Below are 27,851 nucleotides of genomic sequence, written 5' to 3' on the forward strand. Positions count from 1 at the left end.
TTTGTCCCGCTGCTATTCGTGCAAGCAAACAACATTCACATAGGTAAGTCGGCTGACAGGACTTCCTGCATGCTGAGTCAGGGGCTCACTTCTTACGTAGAAACAGAACTTCACTGCCTAGCACGCTTTGCGCCGACCAGTGCCACGAATGATAGGGTTATCGCGTGTAATCCGAAGAGAGAGAGGGCGTGCGCCATTTTCTGGCAATTATCGTATATACAAATTGACACAAAATGGCATACCCCGTCCTCTTCGAATCAGAAGCAGCAACTGCGTGACAGCGGTTGGCACACAGCGTGCTATACGGTGAAGTTCTGTTTTCGAGTGTATGAGCACAGCCGGTGAGCTTTTTGGCAGCATTTTGGCAGCCTTTTGACAAGCATTAGCGAGATATTTCCGTCTGCTTTGCTAATCGCCGAGTGCTGGACGGTCATGCTGAAAGGTTCCGAAACAGTTGCTTCTCGGTACTAACACTCTGCATTCCCTTTTAACAACAACAACAACAAATAAATTAATGATAATGAATGGGGAAATTCGCCACATAAGGTGCGGCCCACTACCCTTTTAACAAGATGTGGTCACATCCAACCGACGGCTATTTCCTCAAGCATGTGCACTGCTATTGCAAACTTGCTCTGTACGCAGTTTCTTGGCGGTGCAGAATAAAAGAAGCACACCTTTATCCAGCAGTACCCGCCGGGGATCTGTTTTGCGTTTAAAAAAATAGCTCGGAGTCAAATTGCGTGTCTTCCAGGAGTTGCAAAAAAAGAAAAAGAAGAAAAGCGCCAAGTTGTATGCTTGAGAATAACCCACTTTAACCCTGCAGTTGTGGTGGTGGAGCCCGGCAATGATGTGGCCAGGACGATAATTCCAGAAGCTCTCAAGAAAATGGGAAACGTCACTCATGAAGTAGTACAACTCACGGAGGAAGCTACTGTTATGAGCTGTAAGAATTTCATTTATTGAGAAGCGGGTGAGGCGTAACCGGCATTAAAAGAGAGAGAGAAATGGCGTTTACTCTGCACATGACGGCAATCACGTGAACACACCTATACATCATATACTGTAGAAATTATGAAACATGCATAAGAATTGTTGTCGGGCCGTGTGCTTGCAATGTACGTACTGCATGGAGGTGCATCGATGATATACCGGGTGTTTTTTATTTGTTTTTTTATTTATCGGCATCAGACCCTTTTAAAAAGCTACGATGCCGTTTTTGCAGTTGAGTAAATGGCCCAGGCGGAAATCCTCTCGAAGGAAGTACGTGGCTACAGATGCCTAATTACCTAAAATCGTGAATTAACTCTTTAATTATGTGGGGGGCAAAAGTGAGTCAGCGTAATTGGAGGCAGACCTCGTTCAAAGCTATTCCATTTATAAAAAAAAAATCCCGAAACGAGCATGTCCGTTAAAATATCAATGGAGGAATTTTTGTATGTACCGAAACCGCGCGCCTTCGACGTCGGAGGCTTATCTGGGCCGCCATGCGGTTGAGCAGCCACTCCAATCATCTCCATCGCTCGAAAGCCCTCTGACATTGACTCCCTGCGCTTCTGAGGAGTACGTTTCAGGATTTTTAGAAAAAATTCATGGACTGTCTCCCATTATTAAAGCCCATTATTATTAGCCTCGAATTAAAGAGTTGATAAATGAATTTTAGGTAATTAGTCATCTAGTATAGTTACATACTGTCTTACAGGGGATATCTGCCTGTCTCTATACAGGGTGCTTTTTTTCGATACATTCCATTTTTAACTAGTGACACTTTTGACAACGGTTTGGCGCTGCAGCGCCATAAAAATACTAATCATCATCATCATCGATACACATTTTTCATTAAAAAACTATAAGGGCCATAGATATCCTGTTTTCACTTAACTATCATCTCTGGGCCGGCGGACGTTCTTGGTCATCTGTTGCTCAACCGTCGAATGACTAATTACCTAAAAATCGTTAATTAACTTTTTAATTATAAAAGCTACGAAGTTGTCCTAATGAGAACACCTGCTCCCTTCGATCACCCGATGTCGTAGCCGTTTTCAAAACAAAAATCTGTTCGGTAGATCGTCCGCAAAAATTCGTGAAGGAACTCCATTTTTTCTTTATTTTGTTCATTGCCCATCTTCGAAGATGCGTCTTTCCTTCACCCAGTGTGAGAGAGTGAAAGAGCACAATGCCGCCTCATATGTCGAAGATGAGCTTTAACTTTGCGGAAACAAAACAAAAACAAATGTACCGGGTGACTCTATCGCAACTGCCCTTATCTTGGGCTCCATTTTCCGTTTTCTTTTAATCTTTTTCCAGGACGCAGGCGCCCAGAGGCGATAGTGTGCTCTTTCATCTTCTCGTATTGGGGGTGAAGAAAAGACGAGTCTCTAGAGATGCGCAATGAATAAAAAAACAAACGAAAATAGTAAACAAACAAAATACACAAAAAAAATGGCTTCGCGAATTTTTTGCGAACGATCTATGGAACGAATTTTTGTTTTGAAAACGGCTTTGGTATCTGGTGACCGAAGAGATCAGATGTGCTCATGGAACAACTTCGTAGCTTCTATAATTAAAGAGTAAGACATTGCCTTAGGAGTCTTCTAATGCCCTCCTAGGGGGTGCCCTTCGTTGCCATTGATTTCATCTCTGAAAAAGTGATAGATATATCTTTTAAAAAATATGGTCACATTTAGCTGGGACACCCTGTATATACGGTGCATAGTTTTTGCTGGGTGTGCGGTAATCCGTGTCGTGCTGTTATGTTTGTTGACTTCCATATTCGTGAAAGAAGCTTAGAAGGCTGAAACTTGTGCAGTATGTTCGCAAGTGTTCGCGACCAGTCCTCCGACGGTGCTGTTGGATGCAGTTCGGGAGCCCGGCAGTACCATAAGTCGCTTGTCGACGGTCGTCCGAGAGATGGCCAGAAAGATGGGCATCCCGACGCTAAGCCTAACGTACGGCTGGCACAACGATTACGAGCTGAGCGGATGGAACGGTCTGAGACTGCACGAAAAGGAGTACCTGGTACACGTCACACCGCCGGGAGACATGTACACGCAGGTCATACGCGACCTGTGCGTTCACATGGACCTCAACACTGCAGGCATCCTGTACGACGAGACTGTCAGTAAGTATAGCCGTCCTTCCTATTCCTATAGGCCTAACAGAGGCCTTCCCAGAAGTGTCTTGTACCCGATAGTCTGTCATTTCTCGCAGCGCCAATTTCATGGAATTAGTGTGTTGAACGTGCCTGCATGCTTTGCAGCGCGGGAGGCCGTGTTTCATTGTACTGGGTGTTCGTTTTGCTGATTTTGCCGTTGACGCTTTTTCCTGGTCTATGAGTTCCTCAGGCAGAGGATCACCTCCGTTATGAAGTATTTACAGAAAAAAAAAACAAAAAAAAAAAACTGTACGACTTTTCTCTAAGCATGTGAAACGCTGTAAACAATAAATTGCTCTAAAGTTAATTGTCTGCGTATAACCCAGCGTGCTCTGCGTGTGCAAAGAGCATTAATAAGCATGTGTTGACATAAACTGACTCCCGAATAATAATATTATTTCTTCATTTTGTGTGGCTCACATACCTACAGTGTAACGTATTTGATGTGAGAAAATAACTAGATCGCGTTCGGCAACCTGTGCAAGCTAAGGTAATTCTATCTTGCCACAGATGTTTCACAACCATATTAAAACAAAGTCGGCGCGTTGGAGGGCAATGACTATAGCCGATATCTCGTTACGTTTCCGATATATTTTCGTATTCCTGTTTCGAAAGACACGACGCTTCGTTTATCTGCTCCGAACAATACAGTTGAAAAACACAGCTTGAAATGTGCTATCGACACACAAGTTTTGCAGCTCATTGTATATGACGGAAACTATAGCTTCGTAGCCCATATTATGCATACCTGTCTGTGTTTCGCAAATGTGAGCTCACGGAATAGCGCAAATTATATTCCTTAATATTGGATTGCGCTCAGCTTTTGAGAGTTAATGAAATTGGAGAATAATAGTAATTGGGGACTTTATCGTCGCGAGACAATTGCGCTCATGCGCGACGTGGTCGGGTTTTAATGAATTAGTTTGGCCCACCTGAGGCTTCTTTAACGGGAGCCCAAATCTGGAGCCAGCACATTTAACTGAGCAACCTGTACACTACCACCAGTAAGTTGCTGGCGTCCTCGGTCGGGTTTGGACCCGCGATCTTGGGATGAGCAGGCAGACACGCTACCGACTGAGCCACCGAGGGAGATGGTCGTCACATCAATCTGCCTGATTAACGAGTAACTAAAAGGAATAACGAGAAAAAAAAATTGACTGCTTCGCCGTAATCTCGTTTTCTTTATCTGTGTTCACGTGTTCCATATTATGAAAAGTAGTAGTAGCTGAGAAAGAGTCCACGGCTACCCATATTTGCGCTTTTTCCGTTAGCAATACAATGTAGCGCGATCGCTACTCCGCTACTGAAAAATGCTGTGAATACGGTAGCGGCGCTATGTACAACACTGGTGATTACGTTGCCTCGTGTGAGGGCATTATAAAGGATACCAGACTTTCTCATATGAGTCAGCACCCGATCCGTGTGCAGAATTGCAACTGCGGCTAAGAGAATTCTGAGTGAGCTTCGTTTATGCTCTGGTATAGCCACACCTTTTCCAGCCACCACACGGTCTGAAAGCTAGGTAAACTGTTTTCCAGTTATTGACCACAAGTATGCTCGACTGTTGGAGAACATCCCGACGCGGCACATCATGAGAAAAGTGGAAGACACGTATGAAGACTTGGAGAACAAAGCAAGAATGATGCACTCGACGGACGTGTCCAACTTTTTCGTACTCGGCACCAGCCGGACACTTAACAACGCGCTCAAGTTGGTCAGTCACAAAAAAATTTCCTCCTTTCAGCCTGCTTTTCTCATCCGCCAGCTTGCTTGACTATAGACACCATTTCATCAGAAATGGTGTCTTTTCTGTCATGGACGGCGTCACAACGTCGGCTGCACTCTAAAGCGCGGACCCCATAACAAGCGACACGCGACGCGCTGCAGAATTTGTCGCTGTCGCGTCTGGTCATGGCGCGACTTCCTGGTCCATTTGAGCAGCGACATTTCGTCACAGAGAAATGATGTTTTTGGAGAAGCAATGCTTATTTTATTCGAGCTAAGTTGTAAATTGCCATAAATATACCAAAAATAGTATTTCATTCGTCAAAACGAGGAGAAATTGTAATGAAGGTGCTATGTAATAGTCGCCGTAACGCAGTGGCGCTGCGGTTGAAGTACCCAACGCCCCGCCCACTTCTTCGTCTGCTAGTTTCGTTGGTTGCCCTCTCCACCCTCTCCCTTGCCCACGCGTTCAGTTCTTGTTTCACGCCGCCAAATCTAGCTGGTTTTGTCAAACAACAGGCAACGAACTCAGCGACATGCTACAAATATCTACTGGGAGTAGATGCAGAAATATTGAGCCGCGACAAAGCTTTTTTGACGCTCGTGTGGCGGCAGTGACGTCGATTTTGTCGCTTCTCGCGTGTATCTGCCGCGTGTCGCTTGTTATGGGATTCGGGCTTAAAGACACAAGTTGACAGCCGCCAACCATTACCGCAAGTGTCTGCACTTGAAGTGTCTATGTACGTTCACGCGCTCAGAGTTGTACACGTTGTATGGAGTAGTCAGCTTCCACGTTGCTGGTGCCAGTTTCTCCACGTTTTTCTTCTTTTTACTCACTCACGAATGATAGGGTTGTCGACTCTCATTCATAGAGAGAGCGGGGCGTACGCCCTTTTTGTGGCAATTGTCGTATATCTAAATTGCCAGAAACAGGCGTACTCTCCCCTCTCTCTCCGAATCTGCAGTGATAAACCTATCATTCTTGCTAATATGGCTCGTCCGCTCAGAGCGTGCTATTCGGTCAAGTTCTGTTTTTGGAGTGTCGCTGGGAGCAGGATCTGCTCATCTAAAGGTGCGTCCTCACTGTGACGATCGGCATAGTGAGCCAAAGACAAAGACGCAGTGGGCCGGTGTATATCGAGTCACTTGAAAGTGCACGAAAATGTTCCCCAAGCGTGCCATTTTATTGGGGGGGGGGGGGGCTTGAAACTCCTTAAATGTATAATTGCTCCTTGTATTCCTCGATAATGCGGGCAGAGCTCGTTAATTTAACCGAAATCAACGCACTACAAGTGATGCGGAGTTGTAAATAAGCCTTAGTAAGGAGGAGCGCACCTCTTGGAGTTTGTTGTGATGAGGGAACACTGTTGGACACTCTGGGTTTCATATACATAAAGGCGTTGCTTCAACTTTCAACGCGTATGTCTCATGTTTAAGGAAACGCTATGCGGAAAGTGCATGTTCCAGGCTACCTGGGTAGGGCATAAACAGTGAACATAACAGGAGTATAGGCAAGCTAGCTGGTGTTCACTTGATGTTAACATTGCCTTGAGTCTGAGGGGAGCACAGGACGATACAGACTGCCGTGTGTTCTTCCGTCCTGTGTCTTGCCTCGAACTCAAAGCAACGTTAACATCGCTGCAGGGTCAGACTATAGACCCAAGTAGAATCCCAACCGAACAACGATCGACGCCGCCACAATGGCCGAACGGGCATTGAAAAGTCGTCTACTAATCTCGAAGCGCGTACTGCAGCAGCAGCGAGTGAAGGCAGCTCTTCATCGCTGGTTACATGTGAGCTGGAAACCTAACGTCCCTAGACATCGGCGTGACAATGCACCTGTCGTCTTCAACTCTGTCCTGTAGGAAACATGATCTAGTTACAGAAGCTGAGACTTCGTGGACAATGAAGGTAGCGCCCTCTCCTCCAGCTCTTCTGTGAATGTTGCTCATGTTTTGCAACAAATGTCCTCGTATATAGTGAAATCACCAGGAGCTCCACCTGCGGAGAGAAAAAAAGAAAAGAAAAAAAAAGATACGCGTACATTCCATGTGATGGTCTGCGGCTGTGTTTTCCTTCCCAACTTGAAGACACAGGGAAGAAATCAGAACATTGGTTGCTATGTATTTGATGAAGCAATGAACATGGAGCAAAAGCATTTGGATGTCAATGTCAAGCTGTGTCGGGCATTACATCATTCGAAACTCCAAAGGAAGGTTCAAATAACATTTGAACCATCCTTGAATTTTGCCCGTTGGAATGCAGAAATCCTTCAATTGTGCTTGAATTTTGGATCAAATTTTCTGTACGAACGACGTATTTTTCATTTTGAACGTCTTTATGTGTTCCAGGCACAACGCAGGAAGTGGAACAACATGCAGTTCGCCTGGTTCCTCGTGTCCAAGGTAACATTCATTGGTGAATATTTCTTCATTTCATCCTCTGGTCATTACAGGAGAATTATTCGCCCAAGTGCGAAGAATGCATTAACGTAACTGCACTTGTCATGAACCCAATGCCCAGCAACAAGCAGCTGGACGAAGCGACACGGAGAGATTTTCCGTCGCCCTTCACGGCACAAGTAAGTTGCCACTATGTTATCTTCCAAGTGTCTGCGCAGTTGCTGGTGTCGAGCGAAAGCACACAGCAATTAGTCCAGACGCATGTACGATTTCCTTGTAGATTGACGTAGCCTTCTACGTGGACGTCACCCGAATGGCGGTACAAGCGATCACGGAAGGGCCCTTCCCAGTGAAGCTCGATTACCCACAATGCTCGGCGGATCCTGTTATGACTAGCGCCCACATCCAGCAACGGTCCGAGATATCCTTCCGAACGGCCATGACTCAGGCAAGGTGGATTCTACTGTCCTTCGTTATCTCCACAAGCCATAGCTTCCCGAGAGCTGTACTACCTCCCTGGGTCAACAAAAGAAAGACTTTTGGGGGATGGTTAGAGGAGACGACCTTTTAAACAGGGCATTCATACGTGGTCACAAAATGGAAACGTGCGTTTCCATCAGTGTTTCACTACACTTACTGGCCGTGCTCAGGGTAAGATGGACCTTCTTGCACGATGACGAATGTCCTTGCTTTTGTTTCAAATCCTTAGGTGATTTGTGATACACTCTTAACTCGGTACCCTTTAGTAAAGGGTAAAAAATCGCAATATTTTGCCCTCTATTTCAGAAGTTACCAAGTACCCTCTGAGCAGTACCCTTTATAAAAGTTACAAAGACACCCACTAATTAGAGGTTACGGCCCTCAATTCAGAACCTGCCCGTAAAGGTTACGCCAACAGAAAAGGAGATCTTGCACATATGTGTATTACAAAAACAGGAGTCTATTTAGAGGTCTTGTATGACCATTGACGTTGCGAACACTTGAAAGGCCACATGCTGACACATTGTGCACAAGCGTTATTCTGATGTGAGGAGAAGGCCATGGTCGTTTCACCAGAGATATATGAAAAGAAGAACGATCCTTAAGTGAGAAGTAATGCATAAAACTGTGCAGAAAGCCCGCGAGTCAGAACAATTGACTTATTTTTGCTAAGCTAAGCAGACACAACAAACCAGAAAATTGCAGCTGAAAAAAATTTATTCCACATTCGTGTTGCAGAGGCGAGCGCAAACGACACAGTATTACGTAAAACGCACACAACCTTGGGAAACATGAGTGTAGACTGTAGAGTAATGCAGGAGACACTACATTCGTAGCAGTGCTGTGCACTAGCTAGGGCAGCCAATCACATGGTGTTTTGTATGGCTCAGGCATAATGAACATCAGATCTGTGAGAAAACTCAAATTATCAACGTAACCTCGAATAGTATCAGAAGCTGGTTGACAGCTGCGTTATCAGCGTGGGAGGTACGCCATTGCGCAGGTGACGGCCTGTGAACCTGCATGTGGGATCCTGGGAACACAAGTTTGGGCATTGAGAGAAACATTTGCGAAACCACTCAATATGTTATTTGTGCATATACCGCTTTCTGATGAGCCCTCCAGCCACTGCCCTCCGCTCAAAGAACTTCCTGAGATGAAGTAAATAAGCAGGTAGCCAATAAATAACCTGTAGCACATCTCAGAGTTTTATGGAACACCTTTCAAGCAGGGAAGCGCCACCACAAATGCCAAAAGGAAAAAAAAATAAAAAATAAATAAAGATCACATACCTTCTATCCATGTGTCGTTGGCATCTGAGCCTCAACAGGCGGCCCTTTTTACGGCATCTAATTCTGCTCCATCTGCAAACCTCAGCAGCCCATTATACCTAGCAGCAATTATGTATACCAAATGTGCCGTGACCGTTACATACATGAAATCAGAGGCTAGCAATACGATCAAACTTGTTGCGTTGTGTGCCTCTATTTGCAACAATGCAGAACAGCCATCCATATTTAGCAGCAGTGTGGATGAAAAAATGTTTTGCTGAATTACATCCGTAGAAAGCACAAGGTACGCTGAGAGAACAGCATAAATGCTGGGAGGCGTTCACTCCACGACGGAGTCTTAGAATATCGTAAGAATACAATGAGTAGGAAGCCGCGAATTATAGATACTCGTGTTTTCTATGGATATATCCGCAGCTCAAAAAATGCACACCGGTGTATCGACTTGGCGACCAATTGAGGGCAGAAAAGTAGCAAGCGCAAGTGGCGTTCACATGCAGGACCACAAACCGCTTGCCATAATCACAACAAACATGCGCTAACAGCTCTTGCTATCACAATAATGCACGTTACATAGCACAAAATGTACACTTACCCAGTATATGAAGCTTATTGTGTGAACCAGGGCTGTGGCAACAATATAGGCACTTCAGCTGCGGTGAATGACGTTTGTATTCTTTGCAATCTTCGCACTCACTACACCTTCCTCTCAGAACACCGAAAATATCCTTGTTTCTTAGCGACATCTCGCATTTATGTTGTTCCTGACGATGCTATGATAAAAGCGAGGTAAATCGACGAGTAAAATCACCGATGAAAACAGATTACTTCTGTCAACGGACAACGGACGCACGTGAGCGTTCCCCATTTCAAGGAAACCGCCATCAGTGTGGCTAGACCAGGCTCGACTACGCTGCGAAATCGAAACTGTCGGAAGTGCGGAACTCTTGGTGGTTGCGGCATCGGCAATGGTTTTCCACCTTGTAGAAAGAAACATGCTAACAGTATATGCAAGACTGCAAACTCATTGCGAACTTTGCGAACTTCAACTCATTGCGAAAGTCAAATTTTGTCGGAAAACCTAATGTTTCGCTAGTTTCGAGAAAAAGAAATGAGAATATCACGAATGTATACCTGTATATAGCTCCATATGTTATGCCCTGGTGTCTGAATAATCGACAGTGACGTAATTTGCGATTGGCATTCTGTTTCCTTGTGTAGCTCGAAGCAATACAAACGAATGATGTTTGGTGCGTATGTCATTCGCTGGGAATGCCATTCAATTTGTCGTGTGCCAGGGGTATCCAATGTGTTTCACCTAACGCGCCATAAAAGGCGTTTAAAATTTAACTTGTCCGAAACTTAATGGGGCCAACGGTATTTACGTTGGGCTACCCTTTGCCACGTGCAACTCCTCAGTTCCCCCTTTCCCTCAACCTGTGACGTAAGCTAACCCGGCACATGATTGGCAGCCCTCCAGCACAACAAACTGGACGCAGAGAGTCCACGTGGGTATAGGAAGCAACGAAGTAACCGCAACCACAACATCGAGCACGCTGGTTACTGTGCGCCGGCCGGTGAGGGGAGGAACGCTTCCCACGTGATTTCTCCGTCCATTTCCCCCTCTCCTGCGCAGCAGTTCAACTTGCACAGAGTATGCCGCCCCTTTGGCGGGCGCCATCTTCCGTTCTTTTGATTTTGTCGGTGAAAATTTCAAACAACTCCAATTGTTCCTTTATCAAAGAATAGTAGTGTAACCTCAAATAATGAAATAATCTCGTCCTCCCGAGGAGGACAAGTTGGTCGGACAAGGTTGGTTGGACAATTGGTTGTCGTCCTGAGGCACTTTCCTTAACCGTACGGAAGTGGGTTTACGTAATTGTTACTCTGCGCAGCAAATGGGAACAAGAGTAGGCATTTCGTCCCCGAATGAGTTGTGGTCATTTCATTAGGCAGAAACTGTCATTCAGAAAACTGTCATTAAGTATATCGGTGGGGCACCGCACGAATGACATAAGACTGAAGCCACTAAGAACTTAACGACATTTCTCGTGCCCGTGCGGCAGAGGTAAAGTGGAACTCCGGAACAAAATCATCACAAAGGTCGCTATCGTTTCGGCTGTCAGGAACATGTCTAAGAAATATCTTGCTCCAAAACTGCACAAATTTCAATGAAGTTATAGCGGGCTCGGGAGTGGCTCGGGCAGCGGTAATGAAGACAGTTCTGGCTTTTCCCAGCACTGCTTCTTTTGTCCTGGCTACGTTTCGGAAGAAATAACTGTATTTTTGTTGTTTTTGTTTTCCCGACGGATGAGCAACGTCGTGAGGTGTAGCAGACGACAGTGGGTCATTTCACGGTATCCCCTTCCACGCAAATCTCCTGAGCCAAGCATTTCCCCAGGGGCTAAATATTGGGACAACATGTTAATTGGGCTCACTTTCGGCATCATCATTTACGAATAACTACTCGCGCTAAATGAACACGGAGCTTGCACAGCTCAGGTCAACCTTAATAATAACACTGGAAAATATTCGATCTCATTTCCCAGCGCGATAACAGCCACCACTGGGGAACTGGGGGAATGTTAAGTGAACTCATTGCGTTAAACTAACAGAATAATTTTGTTCAATTAAGATTTCATCATGGCCCCAAGGGTTGCTGTAATCGCGCTCGGGAACGAGACCACGTTTTTCCCAGTGCTATTATTAACGTTGACCGGGGCTGTACTAGGTATCGGGGGGGGGGGGGGGGGGGGGGGTACGACGTTTATCTCTGTTTTTTTGTATTGTGCGCAAGTCTCACTTTCACGCCCACATACAGTTTTGTCTTGAAAAGAAAACCTCCTTCTCACTATATACAGCGCATCTCAATGGTCTGTTCTTGAGCCATTAGTGTTCCCAATGACACGACTGATTTTATTAGTGTTATCACTCATTACGCTTCTCACTAGTATCAAGCCTATGGAGTGTTTTTATAATGCCTTTCTTCTTGCCTCAGATGATGTATGAAGGCGCCTACGGAAAAGTGATTCTGCGGGACTCAAAGCACAGCTTCCAGGAGATCATCATGGACTTGTACAGGTTCACATTCCTCAAGGGACAGCAGCGAACTCCTAAAAAGGTAACTATATAATGGAAGCAAAGTCGAGCCGAAAGTACAGGGTGTGCGCAGATAAAGTATCCCAGCCCCACATTTATGCACTTAACCCGTTGCTTCCTTACGAACTTCCGGTGGCACAGGACCAAGCATTTTCGCGATAAAAAAATCGTGGTAACCTAACTTTGCGCAATAAAAAATATATAGGCACGCAAACTTTGCTCTTCGTGCAGTTGGAATACCGATGCAAACATGGTGGTCTCCGTATAGAGCGGGTGCTGCTGGCCAGAAATGAGCATCCACGCGGGGTTTCAGTTTCTGCAGCTGGGCTAGGTAGCTGGGCCCAACTGCGTGGCAACCGCCATCGATGTGTCTGTTGGAAATATCTCCTTTTCCCACCTTTCTAGGTAGCGCGTTGGAAGTACAGCGACCCCACGGGGGTCTTCACCATCGAGCAAGGAGTGAACCTTAAGTCCTTCGCGGCCGTCACCGTGTTTCGCATCACTACGATCGTCGTAAGCAGGAATTCTAAGCTATTCTGCCTCTAAGCGTAGCCCCTCTATGACCTTGTTCGATTGTTTTTTACCCTGGCAGCAACCCCCTTTTGTGGTACGGGTGAATACGTCGGACGGCGAGGAAAAATTTACCGGCTACTGCATCGAGCTCATCGATGCCATCAAAGAAATCCTCAAGTTCGAGTACGTCATCTATGAGGTGAAAGACAAGATGTTCGGCTCGGTCGACAAAACAACCAAGGAGTGGAACGGCATGATTCGAGAGCTCGTCGACAAGGTACGCCCTGAAATACGATACGTGTGGAAGGCCTGCTCTGGAATATCCTTTCAAAAAGAACTTTTGTTCATGAAGGTCACAACATAATAGTGTTTCCGAAGTCACCACGAAGGATCAGAGACACGACCCCGAGGGATCACCGAGGTTGGCGAGGATTTGACGCCATGTTATTACGTTGTGTCTCCCGTAGATGATCGCCGTTTCAGTACAAGCAGATTTCAAAGTCGGCCGCCGAGAGCATGGCTGTCATTACATCCACCAGCCATCATGCATTCTTAGGAAATTGTTTTGGCATGGTCCTTTTTCACATCCAAAATGTGGCCCATTGAACCACATGCAGTTGGTTAGTTTCCAAGTGCTATGCCGCAGAGGTCACTCATGAGATCTGTAGTGTGTTTGAGCCCCACATGAAAACCGTGATCGATTCTGGTGGATGGCAAGTATGAATTAAAACCGGAGCACGGAACACGGACAAGAACACACAGACGACACTTTCTCCTGTGTGTTCCTCTGTGTGTTCTTGTCCGTGTTCCGTGCTCCGGTTTTAATTCAGCCATACACCAACACTGCGATTTCGATGGCAAGTACTTTCCCCAGTTGTGGCGGCGATGCAGAATATATCACTCAAGACTGAGGCTAAACAGACGGAACGTGTCACTTGTGACAAAATCATGTGCTAGAGAATGCATTTTTTTTTGTTTTTTGCTCTAGATGCCCTAGTTGTCACTACAGAGTTGCTTACTTTTCTTCGTCTAGAACGCAGACATCGCTCTAGGTCCCATCTCCGTGATGGCAGAGCGCGAAACAGTGGTGGACTTTACGGTACCCTACTACGACTTAGTGGGCATCTCTATCCTCATGAAAAAACCGCACGTCAAGCCGTCCCTTTTCAAGTTCCTGACTGTGCTCGAGGCCAATGTCTGGGGATGCATTTTAGCTGCCTACTTTTTCACCAGGTAAAGGCCGACGGAAGCGGTTCAGAACCATTCCATATATAGCTCTGTACTTTCTGAAAAGAACAAGAGTAGCTTTGGAAAGAACCTTAAACAATGATATTTTCCACATTTGGGGAAGACCTGCGCCATTATTTTTGTGAAAAAAAAAGGTCCTTCTTTGACATACGCTGAGATACTGTCAACACAGCATTTAATGCAGATGGCAGAAAGTAACCAAGACGAGGCAAATGGATGCCCCGTTGTGTTTGTCTATTCGTGTGTCTTTCACAAAGCGCCTAAAATCGCTCTCAACCGTTGGCTACTTCCGCGTGTGAGTTGCGCAGTAAGTTGACGTTATCTTGATATTAGGCTGGTCCTCATATCGCACTGAGATATGACGGCGTGCTTAAAGGGGCTCCGGAAGCCACTATGTTCGAATCGACCGACAATCTACTCGACTAATTTGTTCGTCCGTAAAGGGCTTAAATATTAAATAAAGGAATTTAAAGGTCATGACTCTATGAGGCGCACGACCGCAGCATGTGTTTTCTCAAGGCCGTATGCTGATTGGTTGTTTAGGGAGTGACGTTTTCTCGTTTTCCTAGAGAGGGAATTCCGGAATACTCTCAACATCCGGCGTCTGCTCTTGTTATCTATTCCGCCGAATAACAGTCAAACTACACCAGTATTTCGCGTGGGATTTTCGTTACGTGGTCAGTGGTCCAGGAGAAATAAAATGACACTATAGTTTCTAAATATATTATTATTTATTTATTCGTACTGTTAACCTTTTGCAGGGTTGTTGCAGGAGAGGAAACGATACACACAAAAAATGCCAAGCGTAGATTAACAAAGTATATAGTAGGAAGAAAAGTGTCCATAATCTAGGTCGACTGGAACGTCCCTTTAGAGAAACTTCCGAAGGTACTCCTCGTTCATCACCGACAATAAAGTGGAGTCGTTTCTGTGCATGGAATGTATGGTAAGAGCAGATGTTGAGAGAACGACTGTTTGGAAATCGTAGAAAACATTTTCGGGACTGGCTGCTTCTGCGAGTCGCGGAGAGTCTGTGTTCGGAATGTCACCTTCTGGGTAGCGTGTTTGTGGAGCCGTCCATGCCTCGGCTTCTCGTTGAACCATTTATATGCGAGCGGAACCGGAAGACAAACCATGCGGTTACCAGAAACCTGCTGTTGCTACCGCCTGCGCGGAACGGAAAAAATTGTCGCTGTCGCTCGGCAAATCGCGTGCTTGGGAAGGCGCCTAAACACCGTGCTCCACGAGCGCGTCAGAGCTCACAGTGGTACGCGAAAGTCGGCGTATTCACTGAGAACTTTTCACTTGCGGCGAATTCGGGTCGTCGTTTCATGGCAACACGGCCTTGCACTTGGAAATTGCTAGGCCGGCGCCCGCGCTGGATCACGTGACCGTTGTCACCCGAACACGAGTGCCAGGAATCTAGCGCTTTTAGCCGCTTGGATCACGCTGGGGCATCGCGGTCGCTCGTCTTCGGGTTCTGTCGTCTGCTAACCCATGTGAACTTGGACGTACGGGCCAATGAGGGCCCTCGGTACCCTCGGGATGCGGATGCGACGACACCGGATACAGTTGGGCAGTCTGCTGCCCGGTCGCTTCAAGAGCGGGTGGTACAAGTGCTAGCTGGCAAATTCCTGGCGCTCGGGAAGCGCCACGCGAACATTCGAAATCTGGCAAAACTGGAGAGCATGGGCGGGATCTGTCAAAAAAAAAAAAAAAAAGTTGGCACTAAATGATCTCCCGAATTCGCCATTAGTATTGAGCGTGAGGACATGTGGTGGCGGCCTCTGTCGGAAGCGCATCCCTGACGTGGAAAGCAGGATCACAGTCAGGCTCCATCGCCGCTTTGGCAGCGTGTCTCTTCTGATCTGATCTTCTAGCTTCGTATACGTGCCCTTGGATAGATTAATTTCTCGTGCGATACATGAACTCGTTCGCACGGGCCTGCAGCAGGCCATTGCAGGTCGTTGAAGGCCGCCACTTCAGCACCCCTGGCATGAAGTCAAGAGGTGAACGTATTTGGCCAGCGTTAACTATACGGTGCTTCTTCCGCGACATTTCTCTTTAGTTTAAGTACATCACATTAGTGCCTTAATGCGAGGTTGTCATCGCATATTTGGAAGTGGTCAACAGTACAAGCCCTCGTACAAAACTGCACGTTTTACTGCCAGATTGTCGGCTAAAAATAATTACCGGGATCGAAACACGTCCAAAACGGCGCACAAAACGAGAAAGCGCGTTGTTTCCAATAAATCACGGACCATCTTTAATGTCACGTGTGCGGTGACGTTTGTCGTGATGTGTGACCATGACCTGTCGCCCAGCACGCTTTCGTCTATAGAGCAATACATTGGATGGCACCCCTGTGCTTACGTCATCGTGACGTTACTATCGCTGGGGCTCCCTTAGTTGCAGATGGAGTGCGAGTCTTTAAAACTCGTTTAGTTAATATGTTCGCTGTTTTCGGAAGAGAGAAACTTTGACCAAGTAGACTGTGCCGAACATTACCGTATTGGTCGCATACACACGTTTCTGGTCGCAGCCTCCCTTTAAGGTGTCCTCGAAAGAAATTTTCAGGAAGGAATGAGAGCCCTGTTTGAGCACACAAAAATCAGCAACAAACAAAAAGAAATTGGGGACCAGCCAATGTGATGATCGCTAGTTTCGGTTTTGCACTTGTCTGCATAAAGCGGAGTTCCCGGATAGATGCATGTGCACCTGACCCAATCGTTTCTCCCGGATACCCTTTCTATTTCCCACGAAAGAGCTACACTAGTGCGAAACATTATCATAAAAGAATCTCTGGATCGTGACCAACTAAAAAGATTTTCTTCGATCTAGTTTCCTCATGTACCTGTTCGACCGACTCAGCCCATACAGCTACCGGAACAACAAGGAAAAATACAAAGACGACGAAGAGAAACGGGACTTCAACCTCAAGGAGTGTCTCTGGTTCTGCATGACCTCGCTGACGCCACAAGGTCAGTTCATAGGCATAAGCTTTCTCGTAGCTACACTCTTAAAAATGAACTTCACCACATAGCACGCTCCTAGCCAACCATCATCCCGAATGACAACGTTCTCGCCCGCGATTTGTTAAAAACGGGAGGAGGAGCCTATTTTGTGCCGTGCATAATGGGCACAAAATAGGCTCCTCCTCCCGTTTTCAACAAATCAGGATCGAGAACGTTGTCATTCGGGATGATGGTTGGCTAGGAGCGTGCTATGTGGTGAAGTTCATTTTTAAGAGTGTAGGATTCTTCCTGATGACAATTCAATATGAAAATATGTCTCGTCATTATCATAAAATAAAGTTGTTGTTGTCCAGGTGGAGGCGAAGCCCCGCGTAATTTGTCGGGAAGACTAGTGGCCGCTACATGGTGGCTCTTCGGATTCATCATCATTGCTTCATACACAGCCAATCTGGCTGCATTCCTCACTGTGTCTCGACTGGATTCTCCCATTGAGTCCCTCGACGACCTGGCCAAGCAGTACAAGATCAAGTACGCGCCGCAGAAGGACACTTCTTCAATGACTTACTTCGAACGCATGGCGCATATCGAGGACAAGTTCTACGAGTCAGTATGACATCGATATATTTACTTGATCTTATTGGATAAAAGGGAGTAAAGTTGGTTCTTTTCTCGCTCTCTCTTGAATCCCCGTGGCTTGCCAGTTGTCGGTGATGATGACGGTTGAGTTGTAGGTACTCGACAGCAGACGATATTCAATAGTTGGTAACAGGTTTATTTACAGCAATAGATTTTAAGTGGACAAAATTTACATCATATGGCAAAGTCACTCCGGGCTTCCGAGCAGGTCCGTTTGCTACGGAGTCCGCAGGCCAAGTCCCTCTAATTTCCCAAACTCCCCCGCTCTCTGGGTTGTTTTTCGTCCCCCAGATGTCCTCCTTTCGCGCTATTCAAACGAAACACTCAGCAAAAATATACCCCCCGCACAACCGTTAGCTCGACTGACCCAACGTCTTCGAACTCAAAATTTATTACCTCTTCTCGTCGGCTACGGACATGTGCGAGGCGCGGCTCACAGAAACCTGATCCTGCGTGTCTTGGAGTCAGAATCTGGTGATGGCTTCCAGACCACGTGTGTGGGAGGAACAACGGTAAAACCCCACGGTGGCCGGTCGTTTTCCGCGAAGTGCGGGGAGAAGTAAACACAAAAATAATGAGCCATTCGGTCGCAGAGGAAGTTTCCACTTTACAAAGGGGTCTCAGGCAACGAGCTGAGATCATAACCACGGAACATCCAAACCGGAGGCATGGAGCGAGAACCTTGCTCGAAATTTGGGGGTCAGCCGTGTTACGACCCCGCTAGTTTCGGTTTGACTGCCGCGACTTCTAAAATACTCCCAGAGTGGCGTGTACAAAGCACTCTCGTTGTCAGATAACGCCAGATAATCCTTATGATACATTCATACGATCATGGAGGAAATAATGCTAAAAAGACCGATTGACGGAAGCTTTGTTACGGGCAGGCAAACTCCTCGCATGAACCCTCACCCGCATAACATTAACTCGCACGAGTCTTACACTCCAAAGAGGGAGTGACTCTGTCTATCCCGACAAGAAGCCTCTGCTTGACGCTCCAATCCTCACCTGCTTGGCGTTTTTCGCAAGGACAGCAGTCCCTGAAGAGTCTCGTCAGCTGCGAGACATAGCGGCAAGCTCTCCGTATAGTGAACACGAAAAATATGCTCTCTGGCGACGTCCTTCGAAGTGACCATTCGCGCCGCGACTTTGCGTTGGGCGTCAACAAGTGGGAACTAACTATTCGAGAGCAGCGTTGCGGTGTTGCCCCTCCGAAGTTGGAATGATTCCGGAATCATTCCAGTTTTATCAGAGCCTGGAATGGAATTGGAATGGAATGGTCTGGGGGGGGGGGGGGGGCAGAGGTGGGAAGTATTGGCATTACTCTGGCATTATATTTACGTTTTAAGGCATAAGCCTCAAGGGTGTCATGCATGATTTTTCTTCCTTGCTTCTCTTTTTGTTTTTTGTTTTTGTAGAATTAAAGGAACGGAATGGGGTTGCCGAGCCATTCCAGGAGTGGGAATTGACCACACCTTTCCATTCCGAAGAATTGAAAGGAATGGAGTTATCAGAAATCTCCATTCCTGGGAATGGAATTGGAATGGAATGGGTGTCCCAATTCCGCAACCCTGTTCGAGAGCTCCTATACCCGACGCCGACCTAAGCACGTTTCGCGTTTGCTCAGTGCGCAGCCGGCAAAGTTACGGCACTCGCAACGTGCCAAGGCTATGTCTATCCGCCCATGCCAACCGATTTGCCGGAACTCGACTTGGTGAGTGTACGACTGATCTTTCCGCGAATGCCGTATATGCATATCCGGCGCCTCGATCATGTTTTCATGCACGGTGGAGGTCAATACAGCATTAAGGGATCAGCTTTAATAACCTTGAAGAAGAGATAAGGTGCAAGCCAGCTGGTCATGATGGGAAGGAACTTGGAGAGAATGAAAAGGCGTACGAAGAGACGTTGTTATCCTGTTGTACGTCTCTTCCTTCTCTCGGAGTGCCCTTCCAGAAATTAATAACCTTTCTGCAAACATATCGCAAACATTTTAAAAACAAATTTGCAGACCGTCACGGGAAATTTAGCGGCAATGTCAAACGTTTCGTCAGCGTCAGCAAAAGTCACTTACAAGTGCAGCTGAAAACCTTCCCTGATGGTCTGCATTTATTTTTTTTATTTTTTTGCGTGTGTTTTCGTGTGTGATCGAGCAGTGGAGGTCGGCAACCCACGATGTAGAATAGCTACAGATTCTACGTGCCCCAATTCAAAAATAGTTACCTAAGGAAGGCTAGATGGATAGCTTTTTAACTGAGTACTCATTTTTCAGCGGCTTACACCTCTCATTGAAAATAATTTCAAAGAGTGGCTATCTACGGTAATATGTAATGTTTTTCGTAAATACTGCGCTGCTGGCAATCTGTCACTTTAGTACTAGCAATTAATGACTGATATTCCTTCGTGTATACACAAAGGTAGCAGTATTACAGCTACTTTAGGAAACGGTTGGTAATTCATCACGCTTCATTTTGTCAAGAATTCATATATTCTTTAAATATGCGATGCAATCAACTCGGATGACAAAGAAAATTAAATATAAAGCGGCACCCAAATATTGGTCTATAAGTGACACTGCAACGAGAGTGCTGTTAACTCGGGTCCAACACGGATACGATACATCCATGACAAAAACCCGAGACTGGGAAAAAGACGAAAAACAGACGACACAACACAAAGTCTCAAAAATGACCGCCGCTGAACGAAGTAACCCGTTCGCGGAGTATTACTCAGCCTCAACACATTGATTGTAATTAGTCATCTACTGTGTACCCAATCAATCTGACCTCGTATTGCGACGACGTGTGCTCTCGTCCCGCACTCGAGTTCTGGGGTAGAAGCATCTCAGGACACAGACAGAAAGCGAGTACCTACCAACATATAAGCCTGAAAGCTGTACACGATACACGTGGTACATTCTAGAGTCACTAAATAAGCTTCGCTTCAGAGTATCGACACTGAGGTCCAAGGGAGAGCAGGAGCGCCATCTTGTTTCCGCACTACACCGGTACCATCCCCAGTTGAGGATCAAAGACGGCTAACATAATGCTCCCTGTGGGATAGAGAAGCGTGTATGGTATGGTTGTTGTGTCATAATCCATGTATTGTCCACCAGAGCGTCCCGAAGATGTCAAGGTGAGCACAAGGCCGTCAACTGCTGCTCGTAAACGAAAGGAAGATTCCTCCCGCGCACGATAGATGGCATCGTGCGCTAAAGTGCGCGTGCGCGTGGGAAGCGTGGCGCGGAAACAAGATGGCGCATGCTCGCTCTTGGAACTCAGTGTCGATACTCTGAAGCGTAGCTTATTTAGTGACTCTAGTACATTCCAGTGCGGCGAACGGCTGTTTTAGGGAATGTCAAGTCCACGTTCCGCCGACGGGATTTGGGAAAGTGGTTTGCTCGCTCTCAATAAAGCAGGCCGTGATGGTCCAGCTACTGGACGAATATTGTATTAAAGCACGCAAATGAAGGTGAAAACGCCGAATTAGGACTGTCCTATAAGTGCGCTAACGTGAGTGATCAGCGATGCTAAGTTTCCCGACGTGGATCGATCAATTGGTTTCTTTAAAGGAGGTAAGAACTCCTAGTTGAAGTTGTATTGAACTCCTATTGAAGTAGACCAGCGTATGGGCCACAAGTTGAAGGGAAGAAGATGCTTGGAATATCTAATGAATAACTTCAAATTATCCGAAGTGGCAATTCGGCGCTTGAAATTGTTTTCGCTGCGGAGCTTGCTGCTTGCACGAATCAGTGTAGATGCTCTCTTCCAGTACCTATACACAGAGCAAAGGGCCTTTCATTGATTTCAGGATATGGAAAAATATGTCTCTGGACGATACTCTAAGCGACGAAGAGCGAGCCAAGTTGGCTGTCTGGGACTACCCAGTCAGTGACAAATACACCAAGATTTGGTGGACCATGAAAGAAGCCAACATGCCCACTTCCTTCCAGGAGGGCGTTATGCGTGTTAAGGAATCCAAGGGTTCACAAGAGGGCTTTGCATTCATTGGTGAGTGCGCTTTAATCTGGGTGTCACTCAATATTTCTATCGACGCTCTAAAAATGATTTCTGTCAGCTCTTCATCGTAGCCAGCGTGGGCAACTCTGGTCGGAGTGCGTGGTAACGCAGTGATAGGCTAGTGTCATATAGGTCCGTAGATATGCATGGAGCTGAGAAATGAAAGCTTCTTCTAGTTGCAGATAAGAAGGTCTCTTTCTAACACTCATATGACCGTCGAAAGGGACGAAGAAACAACGATACGGCAGCTCACTATTTTTTTTACTGGCGTTCCGTTGAGCCGTAGAAATCACAAGGAGAGAGGCTAGAAGAAAAGCTGGGAGAGAGAGTAATGAGGGAGAGCAAAGGATTTGTACAGAGGCGATTCCCCCTCCCAGCGTCCAAGACCGGGAGTCGCGGCCACGGTGGCCACGGCCTTTCAATGCGGGAAACGCCAGTCCGCGTCGGCATCCCTGCTATCCAATCCAATCCAAGTCGTGTTTTCTCCGCTGGGCTCCGTGTGCAAAGTGCGTTTGTTTAGTCTCCTATCATCGTTTGCGTCCTATTCGAACGGGTAAAGGTACCGTAACGCAGCAGACAGAAAGGTTATGTTAACAGCTTGTTGCTTGGAAACCTGTTTGCTTTTAAAATATTCAGCGTTCCGTGTCACATGTATAAATGTTGTGCTGCACAACATTTATACATGTGACACGGAACGCTGAATATTTTTAATTTGCGAGTAAAATTGCAGTAAAACGGCTCAGGGCGACGTCTTGTGGGAAACAGTCCCCAATTTGTCAAGCAACAGTTATCTATGGGTGCGTTAAGTAGCTGGTCTCTTACTCCTTCGCGGGCGCTCCGAGTTTCGTGCTCCTGGAGCAGCTATTACGGCCAGTTCTCACTTGGCGACGCCCGACGCGACGTCGTGAGCGGGCGGCGGAAGTAGAGGCGCATTTCCGCCGCCCCGTCAGAGCGCACGATTTTCATGTTCCCACCACAGTGGCATTCCGTCGTCCAAAGCAGACGAAAACCCAGGAGGCGTGGCCTTTCTGTGCCACCTTATTGGTCGCGAGTATATCGTTCTCGGCAGTTCTCGCCGACCTCGTGAAAGAAGTTTGGCATGACAATTTTTTTTTTTCTTTTTTGGCTCGACGTCTCTCCTCTCCCAACGCCGAAAATGCGCGTCTATTTCCTCCGCCCGCTCGCGACGTCGCTCGACCACGCTCGCTCTGCTCCTTCTCTTTTTTCTACTCGCTCTGCCGCCCCACGTCCTTTTTCTTCGCTTTCGTGGAGAGAAGGGAAGAGGTCACGTGACGTTTCGTGCACCCTCCAAAAGCTGGGGCGTGAAGGGCGCTCTCACGTACGAAACTCGGAGCTCGAGCGTAACCACTTAACGGTAGGAGTGCCAAACACTCGCGCTCTGGAGCAGCTAGAGTCACTAAATAAGTTTCGCTTCAGAGTATCGACACTGAGGTCCAAGGGAGAGCAGGAGCGCCATCTTGTTTCCGCACCACACACCGGTACCATCCCCAGTTGAGGATCAAAGACGGCTAACATAATGCTCCCTGTGCGATAGAGAAGCGTGTGTGATTGCTGTGCGATAAGCCGATAACCCATACATTGTCCACCAGAGCGTCCCGAAGATGCAAGGTGAGGTCAAGGCGGTCAACTGCTGCTTGCAAACGAAAGGAACATTTCACCCGCGCACGATAGGTGGCATCGTGCGCTAAAGTGCGCAGTGCGCGTGCGCGTGGGGAGCGTGGCGCGGAAACAAAATGGCGCATGCTCGCTCTTGGAACTCAGTGTCGATATTCTAAGCGTAGCTTATTTAGTGACTCTAGAAGCAGCCGCTTAACGCGTCCTATGTACCCGACTGACTTGCTGCTCATGATGAGTACGTACACTCTAAGAAAAAAAAAGTATGATTTTCTACCCATTTAGGTAGAGCTGCATTGCAACCACATTTCTACTCGAACCAGTTTGACCCTTTGGGTATAACTGCAGAGTAGAAACCAACTACAGAGTAGAAACCGTCGTTCTACCAGCTTGGGTAGGAAATTCTACCATTTTCTCTTAGAGCAAACGTGAGAGAGAGGAGGAAGGGAAAGGGACGCCGCCTCTTATACCCACGGGGGAGAAGTCGCGTGTGGATTGGCACGAAATGGTAGAAGTACTGTCCTGCTGCAACTTTGGGTAGAAAATTCTACCTTTTTTTTTTTACAGTGTAGCGTTCTTATGTTTCAGACCCAGTGTTATGCGCGTGCAATGTAGTTTTGCCGCCGTACTTGACGTGCAATGCGCAACTTGGACACGGTACGTGTTGCCCGTAATTTACAATCTTCATTGTCTAAAGACTATGAGCACGAAAATTGTGACTTAAGAGAAGTGAGACTTTCGACTAGATAAATTTTCTCCGATTGCAGCTCTACTGCTTTATACAGTACCTGCGACATACGATAACCGCGCAAGGAGGTTGTATGAGATCATGTTAGGTGTGCCGTATCTATCATGGCGGTTGAGATGCCCACCACCTTGGTTTCTACTTTCTAGTCATTATGAGAGTTGTATGCTGTGAGCGGACGGACGGACGGACGGATGGATGGTAACGACGACAATTCACAATGACCATCAAACAGCATGACGTCAGTTTTGCTTAGCTTCTGCTTCCGAAGTGATAATATATCTGTCGATGAAGGATATATATACAGGGTGTTCAAAATTAAGCTTTCAGTAGCACTATAAATAGGCGAACAAAAGAAAACTGGCTGCTATTTTTCTGTTCCTTGAGTAAGAAACAGGTGCTACATAATTAGCAGCACCTGTTTCTTGCACAAGTAGCGTAAAGTTATCATCCGGTTTCCTGTCATCGCTGTGTTTGCGTAGCGCTCGTGAAAGCTTAATTTTGAACACCCTGTATACATATATATGAAGGATGAAGGAAATCGATATATCTGTCGATGCTGTTCTCTTTCCAGCCGATTCGACTCAAGTGAAGTACGCGACCATGACCAACTGCGACCTGGTGTCTGTAGGCAGCGAGTTCAGCCGGAAACCCCTGGCGCTCGCGGTTCAGCAAAACTCTCCACTCAAAGACCAGCTGTCCAGCGCGTAAACCTTCTCTGTGAAATCATACGCGCCGTATAAGCTAACATAATCTTTTGTGCAGCATCCTGAAGCTACTGAACCAGCGACGCCTGGAGGGCCTTAAAGAAACCTGGTGGAACAAGAACCCTGCCAAGGTCACTTGCGACGACAGCGAACGCCAGAGTGACGGCATCAGCATCCGGAACATCGGTGAGAAAAGTTGGGCATGGCTCCAAGAAAAGCTACAAATTGGTTGCCAGTGATGGACACCCTGCTGCAACGTTAGGAGTTATCACTGTTATTTGCAGCGATGTGAACCCAAATTTTACAGCAAATACTGAAACTCAGCAGTTACGAGAACCAATTGGAGCGGTTGCAGAATTAGAATGGTTCTCACTTCTCTAACGTCAAAGCTGTACGCGGAGGTACTACGACACGCAACGTCAATGTAATGAACCGACAATCGAAGTCGTACGAGTTTTTCCTGTCATCTGCTATCATCCAGGAGAAGCGTGTTCTACCTCCCATGATGTCGTGGAGGCTCTTCTGGCTCCCTTTCGATACTTATGATGGCGATTTCGGGTGATGCATCTGGTTATCCGAGCGAGAGCGGACAGATCCATGTGCACGTCTGTGGGGCCACCCGAATTTGTCTACCGCTCTTCTACGAGGGTCCAATGGGGAAGCGAGAAAGCTGTGAAACCACTCGTAGTTCCGACCACTGATGTGGTCTCCGGTGGTTGCCACACACTGCGTGGAGTAACCTTTGTGACGCTTGCGATATCTATAGACGGCGGCAACGCTCACACCGTTAATGTTTACCTCATCACCGCCACAGCAGCAGAGTTCGTGGGGGGTATGTTGGGGGTTGGGTTCCGCATTCCAACATGGCGGAGCTTTTTTTTTTTTTATTCCGCTCCTCGAAGCAACTGTGGCTGCATACTGTGCTGCCCAGTGAAAACCCGTGAAAACCTCAGTGAAAACCTCGGAGGATTCGTCACCTCCCAGTCTCCTAATCACTATGCCTCCTATATATACCACTCCACGTTGAAAGGCAGCTGTGGAGGGAAATCCAAGACAGGGGCGGATCCAGACCCTCGGTTTGGGGGCGGCTTCTTTGTTGGAGCGCGTAGTGGGGGAGGGGAGAGAGGGAAATACCCACTGAGCCAAAGAGCACTGTGGGCAGGCGCGTCGTTACCCCATTACGCGGTAAAATGAGAAATTGATTTTATGACACTTGATACGTAGAAGAACAAGCTTCTGGGAAATTAGACACATAGGTGCCAACGACCAAAATTCTGAAGGCAGGTGATTTATCCCGCAGTGGCATTGTAATTAATGACTGCTATCTCACATTTACACTCTTAAAAATGAACTTCACCGCATAGCACACTCCTAGCCAACCACTATCTCGAATGATATCGTTATCTGCCCTGATTTGTTGAAAACGGGAGGCGTACCCCTTTTTGTGACACTTATGCGGTTCATAATTGTGACAAAAAAGGCGTACGCCTCCCGTTTTCAACGAACCAGGGCAGATAACGATATCATTTGAGATAGTGGTTGGCTAGGAGTGTGCTATGCGGTGAAGTTCATTTTTAAGAGTGTACCCAAAGCTTTCAAAAGATCAGGGACTTTCCCAACACCCCCAAATGCCTGCCAGGAAGGCAAAAGAAAAAAAACAACAACAGAAAAATAGCAAAGGGTGTCACAACTCCCATACGGAACACCAACACCCCCTCGAGACGAATAAGTCCTGGGAATATCCCTGCTTGTGACACAATCGTGTATGGAATAAGAGGAATGTATTCCAATTGGCTGCTCTCACTGTCCACAGGTGGTGTGTTCATCGTCATCTTCATCGGCGTCGTTATGGCCTGCATCACTCTTGCTTTTGAATACTGTTACTACAAGAACCGCAAAGGAAATTCCAAGGTGGTGGCAGTGAAGGCCTATTCTGGCGCACCGGGCCTCAAGCGGTGAAGCAGCACCTCCGGGGACTTCTACCTGCAATATTATAGTTTAGCAAGTACGAGCTGAGTCCGTGTCTACTTACTTGTGAATGAGACCACCATGAGAACACCCTGCTTTATGGACACGTAATTCAGTCGGCGATTTCGAACAGTGAAAGTGCGTTTTTCTTTCTTTTCTTTTTTTCGTGTTTACACGCTTAAAAATGAATTTCACCACATAGCACGCCCCTACACTCTAAAAACTGAACTTCATCACATAGCACGCTCTGCGTCAACCATTGCCACGAATGATAGGGTTATCGCTTCTTATTCGAGGAGAGAGGGAGGCGTACGCCTTTTTGTGTCAATTATCATATATCCAAATTGACACAAAAAGGCGTACACCTCACTCTCTCCTCCAACGAGAAGCGATAATCGTATCATTCCTGACAATGGTTGGCGCAGAGCGTGCTATGAGGTGAAGTTCAGTTTTTAGAGTGTAGCCAACCATCATCCCGAATGACAACGTTCTAGGCCCTGATTGGTTGAAAACGGGAGGCGGAGCCTATTTTGTGGCCATTATGCACGGCACAGAATAGGCTCCCCCTCCCGTTTTCAACCAATCAGCGGCGAGAACGTTGTCATTCGGGATGATGGTTGGCTGGGGGCGTGCTATGCGGTGAAATTCATTTGTATGAGTGCACTGTATCCCTATTGGAAAAGGTGATTTGGGGCGTTGTGTCCCGCTGCTTCCTGATGCTGCACGTTATGTTGTCTCAAGCATTTGAGCTGAGTTGGTTCCTCGGCACGCTCACTAAAAGCTGCTTGGGTACTCTTTACATACAGGGTGATTCACGAACCATGTCATTTGGGGTTTATAAGAAAACGGTAGAACGAAAAAAATATGCGGCCAACAGCTCCCGTGCGACAATTAAGTTTGCCATCTTCAAAAAATACTTTTGTCGAATTTCGATCGCAATAAATTGAAATTTCTGAATTGAACTCTGAAATTTGCCACTCAACATAACGATTTATTTTACAGAATCAGGAAGCCCGTGGCGAACTTAGTCGAATACACCGGAAGCCGAAATCTCTAATGCTACAACGAGTGAAAAAAAGAAAAAAAGAAAGCGAAAATGACATGGTTCGTGAATCACCCTGTATGTTACACATTAAAGCTAGCTTGCTCTGCTGCTAGTACAAGTGTAAATATGAGCAGAAATAGGAACAGACAAGTTTCATATCACAAAACTGTGTATGACTATATTTGGTGGTACACATTTAGGAGAAACATGCACA

At 46.7% G+C, this 27,851-nt stretch overlaps 1 protein-coding gene across 1 annotated transcript; it reads left to right on the forward strand.

Annotated features, from left to right (window-relative positions):
- LOC135379189 (ionotropic receptor 25a-like) lies at positions 1 to 26,789 on the forward strand. The gene is made up of 17 exons (XM_064612432.1): positions 1 to 43; positions 827 to 946; positions 2,810 to 3,121; positions 4,693 to 4,868; positions 7,231 to 7,284; positions 7,335 to 7,460; positions 7,562 to 7,729; positions 12,049 to 12,171; positions 12,555 to 12,662; positions 12,742 to 12,939; positions 13,696 to 13,895; positions 16,752 to 16,891; positions 17,239 to 17,488; positions 21,329 to 21,528; positions 24,492 to 24,624; positions 24,683 to 24,810; positions 26,438 to 26,789. Exons 2-17 carry the CDS (start codon positions 889 to 891, stop codon positions 26,581 to 26,583), a joined length of 2,520 nt encoding a protein of 839 aa, XP_064468502.1. The 5' UTR covers positions 1 to 43; positions 827 to 888; the 3' UTR covers positions 26,584 to 26,789.
- Positions 26,790 to 27,851: the final 1,062 nt, after the last annotated feature.

Source organism: Ornithodoros turicata, chromosome 1 (genome assembly GCF_037126465.1).
Source record: "Ornithodoros turicata isolate Travis chromosome 1, ASM3712646v1, whole genome shotgun sequence".
NCBI classification, from domain to species: Eukaryota; Metazoa; Arthropoda; class Arachnida; order Ixodida; family Argasidae; genus Ornithodoros; species Ornithodoros turicata.

Coding starts and splice junctions, on each gene's coding strand:
- LOC135379189 (XM_064612432.1), top strand. CDS start 889: ATGGGAAACGTCACTCATGAAGTAGTACAACTCACGGAGGAAGCTACT. Junction 12,663..12,741: donor TTCGCATCACTACGATCGTC/GTAAGCAGGAAT, acceptor TTACCCTGGCAG/CAACCCCCTTTTGTGGTACG. Junction 24,811..26,437: donor CATCAGCATCCGGAACATCG/GTGAGAAAAGTT, acceptor CACTGTCCACAG/GTGGTGTGTTCATCGTCATC.